Below are 13,472 nucleotides of genomic sequence, written 5' to 3' on the forward strand. Positions count from 1 at the left end.
AAAAAAAAAAAAAAAAAAAAAATAGGTTTGAAAATCAAGAAAGTGGCAAGTTCTCTTTCTGTCCGTACAAAAACAAAGTGAGTTTTATTCCTTTATTTAAATATGGAGCAGACCATATCTTGTAAACAAATTGGCAAATGCCTTACTGAAACAAAACCAGCTGAACAAACAAAAAATACTTTAGGGAAAAGCTCCCATTGTGTAAAAAATGTGTTATACTGAAATTTTCTATATTTCAGATACTGTGATAAGCAATTTATATTTATTGTTTCATTTAGTAAGGAGGGTAATGTGTATTAAAAGTAGTTCCATTTCAATATTATTCATCCATAAAAAAGAATGAAAGATTGCCATTTGCAGCAACATGGATGGACCTAGAGATTATCATACTAAGTGAAGTAAGTCAGACAGAGAAGGACAAATACTATATGATTATCACTTATATGTGGAATATAAAAAATAATATAAATGAATTTATTCACAAAACAGAAACAGACTCAGAGACATAGAAAACAAACTTATGGTTACCAAAGGGGAAAGGGAGGGAGGAGGGATGAATTAGGAGTATGGGATTAACAGATACAAACCACTGTATATAAATTAGATAAAACAAGGATTTACTGTATAGCACAGGGAAGTATATTCAGTATCTTGTAATAGTCTATAATGGAAAAGAAACTGAAAAAAATATATATGTAACTGAATCACTTTGCTGTACACCTGAAAATAACACAATATTGTAAATAAGCTATACGTCAATTTAAAAAAATAGTTCCATTTTATAGATGGAAAAATTGAGTTTAAGAGAGGCTAAGCGAATGCTTAAGGGCATAAACCTAAGAATAATTAAATAAAACCAGCAAAACCAGCTCTTAACTGATCTCTTTGGTAAAAATAATAATAATTATTTCCTTCTTCCCTTCCTTCCTACTTTCCTTTCTACCTCCCCTAAATATTTATTGATTTCTTACTCTTTATAAGGCACTAGGCATTCAAAGATGAATAACACATGCTATTAAATGTTAGGAATCACCGTCATACTTTTGTTAGATCCTCAAACAGTTCTGGGAAGTTAGCAGGGTAAGTGCTATTATCCTTATTTTACAGATGATATTATTGTATCCATCTTACAGATAAGAAGACTGAGGCTGAGAGAGGTAGTCACACAGGTAGTGATAACTGTTAATAGTAGTAACACAATAGCGAACATTGATTAGGAACTTACCATATGCCAGATGGTGTGGTAAGCACTTTACCTAAATGATACTCCCCCTCTCAGTGGGAACACATTGGTCTTTCCAGAGCACTCACATCATTGCACTTTGTGTGTTCTTCCACGAGCACTTATCACAGGGCAATTTATATTACGACAAAGTGCGTGCTAGATTTGAACTTCGTGATTGTTGGCACCAGATCATAATCATCTCTGTATCTCCCCCAGCACCTAGTTCGTGTCGCTGTATATGAAAGTCGATGAGTTGAACTGAAGTAAATAATGCAGATAATAACTGCTTTAAGTGTGGAAGAGGGAGATATCACTGTAGGTTGGTTGACTGGGATTGATCATGGAGATTAGCCATTTGACTCATAAATTCAGCCTGTAGAAAATGGAAATTGTCAAGAATTATTACTATAGTATAAATAAAAATATTGAAAGACTTTGTCTATTTTCCCTTTTCCCATCAGAAACTAAACTTTGCCTTGCTTCCCATTTCCCTATCATTGCTTGTTCCTCTTCATCCACTGCTGCTCTCTGCAAGGCAGTCAGAATCAGAGCACCAACGTGGGAGAGCTGAAAGGAATCTGAGCAAGGGTCTGGACCCTGTGGTCTGAGGACTCTGGGGAGCTGTCGCCTTCTTGTAAGAGGTCCATGAATTTATATGTTAGTAATTGAAGCATAACAAACACCATGTAGTGAAATTAGGGGAGGAAGGGTAGAGAGAGGCATACAAAATTTTTTGCCGTAACCATAATTGAAACAGTGAAATTCTGTTTTCAACTCTTCTGAGTAAGGTCACTAAATCAGGGCACAAAGTCAACTCTGAAATGGCAATGGACACTAATATAAACCTTGGGGGCATTTTAGTAGGGAGATCTTCAAATCTCTAAATTATAAGTATCAAATCTCATGTTCAGCTGGTGACAGAATTCACGGTTAAACAAAGAAAGATCTGAGAAGGCATTTGGAATTAGAACTTCAAACTTATTTATGGGTAAGGAACAAAGCAAAATTTCTTGTTTCAAATTCGGGAGGAAAAAGGGTTTCCTTGATGTCTGAGACAATATTGAAGCCAGCAGTAAAGTGAATAAATTGCTCATCAATAAAGTGAATAAGATACCATCTCCGTAGAACATAACCTTCATCTAAGAAACTGCTTCATGACATATTAAATGGGGGTCTGTTTGGACATTGCTAGGCTGCCATGACACAGCTAAAAGCACTACAAAATAAAATGTGGTATTTCTAAAATAAAAAGGCCAGTAAAAACAACACGCACTCTTCCCCTACCTCCATATCCACCTGAGACTTTATTACTTACATGCATTAGAGAACTATCTGGGAAGGTGGTCCAGTAGAAAGCAGTGGGACTAAAATATTAGTATTACTAAGCAATGTTTTAAGAAATGAAACTCATTATTTATCTGCTGTGAGAAACTTCAGAGAACTCTATTTTTTTAAAATTGCCTCTGCACTGTGAAATGTCGAAAAATACTTTTGAGGAATGCTCTTAAATAATAGCCAACTGTGTTAAAATATATGGGTAGATGCTTGCCACTTGGTCTTTAGGATGTGAAATGCATACGCTATGTGCTGTTTTATTGTTTTGTTTTTCAGGGAGGGATTTTTTTTTTCACATTAAAAAATGCAGTATGAATTAAAACTAGTTACCCCTGAATGACAATCAGCCATGCACAGCAGTAGTTGGCCTGATTGGCAACAGGATGGGAGAGGGCTCCCTTTGGAGCATTAAGTGTTTTTTTTTTGTTTTTTTGTTATTTTGCAGTACGCAGGCCTCTCACTGCTGTGGCCTCTCCCGTTGTGGAGCACAGGCTCCGGATGCACAGGCTCAGAGGCCATGGCTCACGGGCCCAGCCGCTCCGCGGCATGCGGGATCCTCCCAGACCGGGGCACGAATCCGCGTCCCCCGCACCGGCAGGTGGACTCCCAACCACTGCGCCACCAGGGAAGCCCCATTAAGTGTTTTTGAGTATGGTATTTTCTTTTCCAAACGAAGGACTGGCTAGGGAAGGGATCTTCAGGGGAAGACTTAGGAAAAGGCAGCCATACCCTATTATCTAGATGTCTCATGCCATATGTTCAGCTAACATCATTTATTGAGTACCTGTTATTTTTGAACAAGACAGTATCCCCTGGTCTTAACGTTCTGTGACCACCAAAATTGGGATCAAATACTTTCCCACGGTTATGGTATTCCTTGCCTGTCCAGAAGCGGGTAGCTGACATTTTCATGGCTCTAATTTTTACCTGAACTCTCACATCTCTTTTTTTCTGTTCATCATAGGAACATGTTTCCTTAATGCCTCTTTGACCTCACTTAAGTAGATGCAGTGCTGTAACTTTGTGATAAAAATGATTAAAAATAATGTAAATTTCAACTAGTTAATAATTTAAATACTAACTTATGGGATAGCTTTGGAGCTTAATCGCTATTTATAGTACTATTTTTGTAAAGGAGTAAGTTCTAAACATTGAACAACCAAATAAAAAAACTTTTAGTAAATGCAACCAGCTTTTAAATTGGAGTTTTCTCTATTATTCTCTTGAAAGTTGCATGAACTGTGACTTTTGTTTGACTGGCTCATTCCTTGGTGTTTTGGGCTTCTGACTTCTTTCTTTAAAGATCCTGCTCCAGATATGAAGCATAAAGGCCGAACAATTCCAGTTAGACCATTTTTGTTGATATTGGCAGTTAATATTGGTTTCTTACTTTGTGCAGTATAATTTAGCATAGGGACACCTCTCATTTTGATGAAACTTCCCCCCTTGGTATATTTGATTAGTAAAAAAATATATAATAGGGCTTCCCTGGTGGCGCAGTGGTTGAGAGTCCGCCTGCCGATGCAGGGGACACAGATTCGTGCCCCGGTCCGGGAGGATCCCACATGCCGCGGAGCAGCTGGGCCCATGAGCCATGGCCGCTGAGCCTGCGCGTCCGGAGCCTGTGCTCCCCAACGGGAGAGGCCACAACAGTGAGAGGCCCATGTACTGCAAAAAAAAAAAATATATATATATATACACACACACATATATAATAAGTAATAAGAGTAAGCATTCATTGAGAACCTATCCATGTGCCAGACTTGTGTCTTACATATTCTGTCTTCTTTAAGCCCCACAACAGCCCTATGCATGGCTTATTGTTTCATTTTTACAGATGAGGGAAATGAGGCTTAGTGATATCAAACTACTGGTTCCTGATTACATGAATAATTAGTGCTTGAGCTAGAATTTAACTCTGAGGTTTGGGCTTTTAGTTACTGGAATCAACGAAAACTACATAATCAGAGGAATGAACTTCATGAAGGCATAGAGATACATTCCAAAATGTCTTCATTCATTCATTCATTCAACAGATGTATCTTTGAATTCTGTGTAGCTCACTGTGCTAAGTGTTGCAGGTATCCTGGAAAGTCAGCCATTTTCTATGTGATTTATACTCTGTGGTGCTTACAAACTAGTGGGATAAACAGATTAATCAAATAATCACAATAATATGTATTTAAAGCTTGAGATAAACATTTAAAGGACAAACAACATAGTTTTATGAGTGCTTTTAAGAAAAGATTCTGACTTAGGTGGGTGTTTAGAATCTTGCAGAAGTGAAGCTTGATCTGAGGTCTGAGGGGTGAGTAAAAATTAACTAGTTAAGAGTTTTACAGGTGGGAAGCTTTCTTGGCAGAGGAAATAGCATGTGCAAAGGCTCTGGGGCAGGAGGAACACATTCAAAAACTGGAGGGATGATACCGTAGCCGGGTGCAGCCAGGGAGGGGAGAGTGGCTTGAGAGAGGCCTCTTCATGTCTGTTCTTAAAGGGTTTGGGTTTTAACCTAGCAGCAGGAAGTTAATAAAGGATTTTAAGCAGAGAAGTAATAGCATCAAGACTTGAAATTTGTAAAGGTTACTCTGGTGGCAATGTGCAGGACAAACTGGAGGAGGGGGTATGTCCGTTTAAAATAACATCCAGTGAATCAGAGAAAATTATGGCACAGGGGTCAAATTATGGGTCAGACAGCCTTTGTTTAAGGCTTAGCTCAGCCTTAGTCCCGAGGCTGTGTGCTAGTTATGCACCTTCTTTTGGCTCAGCTCCACTTACGTAAAACAGGGACAATCGTACAGACCCCAGAAGAAAATTGTTTTGAGGATTAAATGAAAAAGTAGTAGTGGCAATCAACCACCCCCATTTATAAGATGAGGACCTTGAGGCCTAGAAAGGTAAAATGAGGTTTTTCGTCGTTATTATTTATCTGGATGTTGTGGAATAAGAGTGAAGGGAGTGGGCTTCCCTGGTGGCGCAGTGGTTGAGAGTCCGCCTGCCGATGCAGGGGACACGGGTTCGTGTCCCGGTCCGGGAAGATCCCACATGCCGCGGAGCAGCTGGGCCCATGAGCCATGGCTGCTGAGCCTGCGTGTCTGGAGCCTGTGCTCCACAACGGGAGAGGCCACAGCAGTGAGAGGCCCGCGTACCGCAAAAAAAAAAAAAAAAAAAAAGAGTGAAGGGAGTAGGAGGTAAAGGCAAGGTAAAGGTCTGAAGGGAGAGAACAAAGCAAAACAAACAAATGGCCCCTAAAACTTGATGTAAGGTCCTCGAAAGGCCAGATCTTGGGATAACGTGGTTGAAATGATACAGGGTCCTGCTCACCCCATCCCTCCTCCAGGAGAACAGAGATCTGGGGATATAGCCACCCTTTACTTTTCAGTTTTCTTCCTTCGTCTCCTAAGGGGCTAGATTAGACCAGCTATCCTTCAGCCTGGTAGGCATGTAGGATTCCAGGGGTCCTTCTGCCCCGAACAAATCATCAAGTAAAAGTCTCCCCATTTGTTGTGTGATAACAGCAACTGCGTTAGTAATGAGAAAAGAACCTGAATTATACAACTAAAGATTAAAAAATTAAAAACATTTATTTATAATACTATTTTTTAGCATAGGGGAATTTCACATCAGCTTACCTTGAAGGAAGGTGGGCACTTGGTATCTAGCACACACAAATGGAAATGGGGATGGGGGTGGAAGGTAGGGGAGAGTGCACACAGAGGGCGGGGATGGGGGCTAAGATGATACACTTTTGACTCATTAATTTTCTCCAGGATTTCCTGTGTTTACCTTTAAAAGGTGGGGACAAACAGAAGTTGGCCTTGAACTATTTTTGTTATGTATGCAAATTCAGTAGTTCATCTTCTTGTGATTTGTGAATATATATTTAACACAACAGACTTACTATAATTAATTATTCTACTTTAAAATATTTACTGAGCATCTACTATGAGCTCGCCACTGTGGTAGGTTATGGGGTGATAAGCAAAAGAGACATCCATGGAGATTTCACTCTCATGTTATTTTGTTTTCAGAAATGTTATTACTTAAGGCATCACTTAAGAAATGCTTACTAAATGAAAAATACGCCATTTTAAAATAGAAAGTTAGGGTAAGAATGGTTATTTTTGGCTTGGCCTTGACCATTTCTATCAAGGCTCTGTTCTCCAGATTAAAGAAAAATCCTTAAATATTTAAGAACAAGATACTATATAAAGCAATATGACAATGAATATGCCTTTTTATATCTCAAACCAGAAGCAATTGAGATTGAAGCTTTTTTTTTTTTTTCTGATACACGGGCCTCTCACCATTGTGGCCTCTCCCACTGCGGAGCACAGGCTCCGGACAAACAGGCTCAGCGGCCATGGCTCACGGGCCCAGCTGCTCCGTGGCACGTGGGATCCTCCCGGACCGGGGCACGAACCCGCCTCCCCTGCATCGGCAGGCGGACTCTCAACCACTGTGCCACCAGGGAAGTCCCGATTGAAGCATTTTTGACCTTTATAGTGGCCTCTGCTGAGATTTCATGTGAGCAGCAGTTGAATATAATGTTGCCTTTACTGAAACCGTTTCCGTTGTCTGTTTCAGGACCGGCTTGATGCTCTAACAGAAGTGGATGACTCAGGACAGTTAACTATCAAATGCTCTCAGAATTACTTGTCTCTGGATTGTGGCATTACTGCTTTTGAACTGTCTGACTACAGTCCAAGTGAGGATTTGCTCAGTGGCCTGGGTGATATGACCTCTAGCCAGGTCAAAACCAAACCCTTTGACTCTTGGAGCTACAGTGAAATGGAAAAGGAGTTCCCTGAGCTTATCCGAAGCGTTGGGTTACTTACGGTGGCTCCTGACGCGGTCGCTTCCAACTGCAGCGAAGCAGTTAGTGAGGAGGCGTCTCAGGTGTCTCTTTCAGCAGGTGACAGAGGTGGATGTGAGGAAGACAGTGCGGCCACAGCGGAGGAGCAGCCAGGCTTGACGCAGGGGCTATCATCTTCAGGGGAAGCTCTGACAAATGCTGGACAAACCTCTTTGGAGACTGTGAAGCAAGAATCTGATTCCTCTTCCCAACTTGGGGCAAAGAATCAACAGTCTCTTCCTTGTGAAAATGCAACCCCCAAGCGATCCATCAGAGATTGCTTTAATTATAACGAGGACTCTCCCACACAGCCCACGTTGCCAAAAAGAGGGCTTTTCCTTAAAGAGGAGACTTTTAATAATAATCTGAAAGGCGCTGGTGGCAAGAAGCAGGTGGTTGATCTCAAGCCTGAGATGAGCAGGAGCGCGCCTTCCCTGGCGGACCCTCTTGACAGAGCTAAACTTTGCCTGGTGTTACAGTCGTCTCACCCCAACAGACCTTGTGCCGCCAGCTACTCACATGAGTGTTTGCACAAGGTGGGGGATGGGAATCTTGAAAACACCGTCACAAGTCACATTAAGGAGATCTCTTCCAGCCTGGGGAGGTTGAATGACGGCCATAAAGAGAAACTTCGACTTAAAAAGCCTCACAAGACCGTAGAAGAGGTGCCTTCATGCCAGACACCTAAACGGGACCCCAGTTCAGGCAAGCAAGCCCAAAGCACTAGGAGCTCAGTAGTGCCGAATGGAATTCCTTCTAGCACTTCCAAGGCCATAGAGGGGCCAGAAACAGATTCTGCTTCCACATCCTCACTTGAGCCGTATAACCAGAGTAGTTGGAATGCCAAATTGCCGGTGCAGTCAGAAACATCCAGTTCACCACCTTTTAGTCCAAGCAGTGAGTCCTCTGCTGGCTCAGACAACGTCACGTCTGTGGTACCCCTTCTTTCAGAACACAAAAGCAAAAAAAGCTACACCTCCTCCCCAAGTCACGTCACCAGGAACGGTCAGGTTGTGGAGGCCTGGTATGGCTCTGATGAGTACCTAGCACTGCCCTCTCACCTTAAGCAGACAGAAGTATTAGCTTTGAAGTTGGAAAACCTAACAAAGCTTCTGCCTCAGAAACCCAGGGGAGAAACCATTCAGAATATTGATGACTGGGAACTGTCTGAAATGAATTCAGATTCTGAGATCTATCCAACATACCATGTCAAGAAGAAGCATACAAGGCTAGGCAGGGTGTCTCCAAGCTCATCCAGTGATATAGCCTCTTCGCTCGGGGAGAGCATTGAATCTGGCCCCCTTAGTGACCTTCCTTCCGACGAGGAGTTGTGTGTGCCTCTCTCTGGCGTGAAAAAATACATTGATGAGAAGTCAGAGAGAGCTTCATCCTCTGAGAAAAATGAGAGCCATTCCACTACAAAGTCTGCTTTAATTCAGAAACTGATGCAAGATATTCAACACCAAGACAACTATGAAGCCATATGGGAAAAAATAGAGGTAAGGGTGGTCTTCTTAATCGGAATGATTTCTTACCTGATTTTTGGAAGTATTGCTGGGAAAAGGTGAGCTCTTCCCCACCCCATGATAAAAGGTGTTGCTATTTTTGATAAACATAACCGATTCCCTAAAGGAAGAAAAAAAAAAAAAAACACGATGATCACTGAGTTGTAACAGTGGCATCATTAGGAACTGCCCTTGTCTGTGCATTAGCTTGATGTGTCCCTGCTGGTATACATCTCTCTGTTGATACTGCTCAGACCTAGCATGGCTCCTGATGAGTGGTGGACCCCATTGAACGGAATACAAAATAAGGTAGAACAGTAGCTGTGCACATGCCAGTACCTCAGGAACACATGAATGGAAAGTTCCAGTTACCCTCAGTGCTTTTTTGATTTGTTGGTTCTAACCCCAGAATAGCTCTCACATCTCCAATATTAACTTCTTGTAGAAAAAGACCAGGTATTTCTAATTTATCAGGAATTTTTTTCTTCAGTCTTCCTCCTCTGGCTAATAACCATGCTACCTATACTCTGTACCATCCATGGGCTCTGAGATTGGGGAGTTGATATTTTGGGTAAATCTGTACTTTTAGAACAAATTGTTATGTGATGGAATCTTTAAGGACAGACATCAAAATTCTCAGAATTCAGCTCCTTAATGTAAGCTGTGATTTAAGATACTGGATAAAAGTATAGTACATATGGGTACATAAAACAAAGAGGGTAAAGCTAACAGCAATATATAATAATTGTAACATATATTAAGAATTGTTTATTAAGTATTTATGTGTCCAACCCTCACAACAACCCTAATATTAACCCCATTTTATGTAGAGGAGACTGAGGCTGAGAGAGACCAGGCAGTCTGCTCTAGAACCCATACTATTAACTAAACGCTCCCATGCCTCTCCATTAGGAAGTGACTAGTATGTACTACATGTAAATACTGTAGTATTGTAGAGAAGAAATAATATCAGTAGAGCTAGGATTTGCCCGGGAAGTTCTTGTGAAATAATAAACCTTCACCGGGGCTTTGAAGGATGTGCCAGGATTTAGAGAGAAGGAAGGTGGGCATTTCAGGTAGAAGGAGCAAAAACCAAAACGCAAAGGTGGGTATTGGGAATGAGCATGGTATTGGGGTCCACAGCTGTCTTGACTGGAAGGTCAGTGAGCAGAGAGCAATAAAAGTTTCCATACATTTAATAGACCTGGTAGCTGCAAGGCCCTGATGGCCAGACCAAGGCAAGTAGGATTTGTTTACCAGGCATCCATGGTAACTTCTCTGAAAGGGACTGAGAATAGTTATACAACTAACAATAACTCATGCTCCTTGGGCTCTTATTTTGTGCTGGTTCTGTGCTAAGGGCTTTACATGCCTTATTCTACTTAAGTCCTGGGAGGTAAGAACTTTTCAGATGAAGATGCTAAGGCAGATTGTGGTTAGGAAACTCGCTCAAGGCCTCACAGCTAGGGAGTGCAGAGCCAGAATTTGAACCCAGAGCCGGCACACTTAAAGCAGTGTGTGCCATGGCCTCCAATAGCCTTTCTGGAGGGCCTAATTGGCAATAACAGGAAAGACGGTCATGGCAGCCATGGCAGTGACCAGTGCAGAGATGCCTGTGGCAGCCAGTGTTAGGGGCTGCTGTGATGGGGGATGGGCGAATGGGGGGTGCTGTTGATAAAGTGAACGGGATCCAGGAAACTGGTTCCAGCCCTTGTGCAATCATTAAAGCCAGGAGTGGCCCACAGCTAATGCTGCTCCATTCTGGGCCTCGTTTCTTTTTTGTAAATAGAGGATGTTTTAAGCAGATGATGGCTATTATACCAATTTCCAATGGAAGCATCCCTTTATTCCATAGTTCTCCAGAGATGAAGCTAAGTTTTCAGTCTCTAGGGACTGGTGTAGTTTTAATAGAAGGAAACATTTGGATGGGTAGCCTCTTGAGGTGGAGGTGAGGCAGGTAATTTTTAAAAATACACGCACTGATATTGAGTATATGATGAAACTTTTAAGAGGAAATGTAGGCCGTTGGAAATACTGTCTTGGAATTGGGATATGAAGTGAAACCTGAAAGGGGATTAAGCCCCTTCCTCAGCCCAACTTCCTTTCAATGCTTCAGGCAGGGGTGACTACAAATCCCCATGTCAGTTGACCTTGGGTATCACATTCTAGCTTTGACCTCCTCCATATAGTGACCCAGAAAACGTATTCAACCAGGAAAATATAATAAGACAGGGTATAATTTAACATCTTCCTTGTATCATGCAAATACTTGGCACTTGATCTGAAGTAGTGCTCTCATAAGATTCTCAAAACAGCCCTACAAGGTAGGTTTTATTCTCTTACATTGACCACTTCTCTTCCTCTCCAGTACTCCCACTCTGGTCCTAGCCACCATCACCTCCTGCCTGGATTACTGAGGTAGCCTCCTAACTGGTTTCCCTGCTTCCATTCTGCTCCCCTTACAGTCTATTCCCAACAAAGCAGCCAGAGTGATCCTTTTAAAACATAAATCAGGGATTTCCCTGGTGGTCCAGTGGTTAAGAATCCACCTTCCAATGCAGAGAATGCAGGTTCGATCTCTGTTCGGCTTGGGGGGGGGGCGACTAAAACCCCACATGCTGCGGGACAGCTAAGCCCGCGCGCCACAACCACTGAGTCTGCGTGCTTCAATTAGAGAGCCCGCATGCCGCAAACTACAGAGCCCACACATTCTGGAGCCCGTGCGTCACAACTAAGACCCAACACAGCCAGAAAAACCAACAACATAAATCAGATCATGTCACCCCTCTGCTCAAAACTCTGCAACAGCTCCCATGACATTCAGAGATCCTACATGGACTGGTCCCCTGATTTCCTTTCTGACTCATTTCCAACTGCTCTTCCCCATGCTCACTTCACTCCATTCCCACTGGACCCTTTGCCGTTCCTGGAACAAGCTGGGTACACCCCTGCCTTTCAGACCTTTGTCAGCTCCCTCTGGCTGCACATTCTCTGTCAGATGCATTTTTTTTCTAATTCCTCCACCTCCTGAGACTTGGTCAAATAATAATTTCTTAGGGAAGGTTACCCTGACCACCTTTTAAAAAGTGTGACCTGACTTCTTTTTCTTTTCTTCTACAGCTCTCACCATATTCTGTAATTTTATATCATTCTCTTATTTAGCATGTGTATTATTATTAATTTTTGTCTCCCCCTGCTAGACTGGGAGATCTGTGAAGGCAGACATTTTTATCTGTGTAGCTTGCTAGTGAATCTCATGTACCTAGAACATTGCCTGCTACGTAGTAGGTGCTCAATAAAGGTTGTTGGATGAAAGGATGAATGAGTCCCCATTTTAGAGTGGAGGAGAGGAGTTCAGAGAGATGAAATCACCTCTCCTAAGCTGCACAGCTAGTAAGTCATAGAGCCATGCTTCAAGCCCTATCTGCTTTGCTCTTCCCACTAGATAAAGTCTTGGGAATAGAAGAATTCCCTGAGAGACTGAGGATAGATGGAGAAGAGAAGAGGAGGACAACTGACTTTCAAGTTTTAGCCCAGTTACGAGGCAGGAGTAAGGAAGAGGCCTAGTTGTGGGAACCAGGAAGGAACAGGATTCTCGGGTATTAAGTAAATGAAGGGAGAAGAGATGTGTAGTATGATGAACACTAGCTTCATTATTTGCAAAATGGAGATCAAGAAGAATAAGGATAAAGAAAAAAAAAATAACCTTCAACCTTTAGATTTGTTTTAAAGAGTCAATGAGGACCTTAGAACTCGTCCTGAAAGACATGACTCCATTAGGTTGGACTCATTGGTACCAAGTTAATGGATGCATGACGTAGCTGATTCCTTTTCTCCCCAGAGATATAAATGTCTTCAAATGCTAGATTATGGTGTCCCAGCTATAGTTCAATGACTCAGCTGTTTGTTAGCATTTTATCTCAGAGACATCTATAACCCAATTTAAAAACCCAATCTTTGGTGCCAGCTAAGAATGTCCTTGCACATAAATTATTTCAGATTCAGTGCAGCAAATATTTGTCTGAGTGCTTGATCTTTGTAACTAGGCTATGTAAAATTGCAGTCTAGTCTGTGGTAGCAGCACAGAGACAGTCACCCTTGCTGCTGCCTAGAGGTAGAGCTGGGATGTGGTCAGTAATACCAGGTTAATGGGAATATAGAAGAGGTTTGGTCCTGGGATTAACTTGGCACTGATTTCTGCATTTCTTTTTCCAAGAGGTAAAATGGTCCAGATAGGATCCATCCTATCTTTCACCCTCATTTCGACCATATGTTGACACATCAATGATACCACACTGATGATGGCAGTCATTAAAGAAATATCATGTTGTCCTGTGTTCTCTTTTCCTTCTTCTTCCATTGTGGTAAAAAAACATAACATAAAATTTGCCTTCCTAACCATTTTTAAGTGTACAGTTCAGTAGTAAGTGTATTCATATTGTTGTGAAACAGATCTCCAGAACTTTTTCATCTTGCAAATCTGAAACTCCATACCAATTAAACAACTGCCCTTTCCCCCTCTCCTCCAGCCCCTGGTGGGCACAGTTCTACTTTT

The 13,472-nt window shown here is 41.9% G+C and overlaps 1 protein-coding gene across 1 annotated transcript in view; it reads left to right on the forward strand.

Moving 5' to 3' along the window:
- Positions 1-13,472, forward strand: part of AKAP6 (A-kinase anchoring protein 6) — a 569,716-nt gene that overhangs the window by 300,972 nt on the left and 255,272 nt on the right. The window contains exon 8 of the mRNA XM_024742005.1: positions 7,145-8,911. Within this exon, the coding sequence (XP_024597773.1) occupies positions 7,145-8,911 (1,767 nt within the window). The remainder of the gene's footprint in view (positions 1-7,144; positions 8,912-13,472) is intronic.

The sequence above is a fragment of the Neophocaena asiaeorientalis genome, unplaced genomic scaffold (genome assembly GCF_003031525.2).
Source record: "Neophocaena asiaeorientalis asiaeorientalis breed wild unplaced genomic scaffold, Neophocaena_asiaeorientalis_V1.1 scaffold83, whole genome shotgun sequence".
In the NCBI taxonomy this organism is placed as follows: domain Eukaryota; kingdom Metazoa; phylum Chordata; class Mammalia; order Artiodactyla; family Phocoenidae; genus Neophocaena; species Neophocaena asiaeorientalis.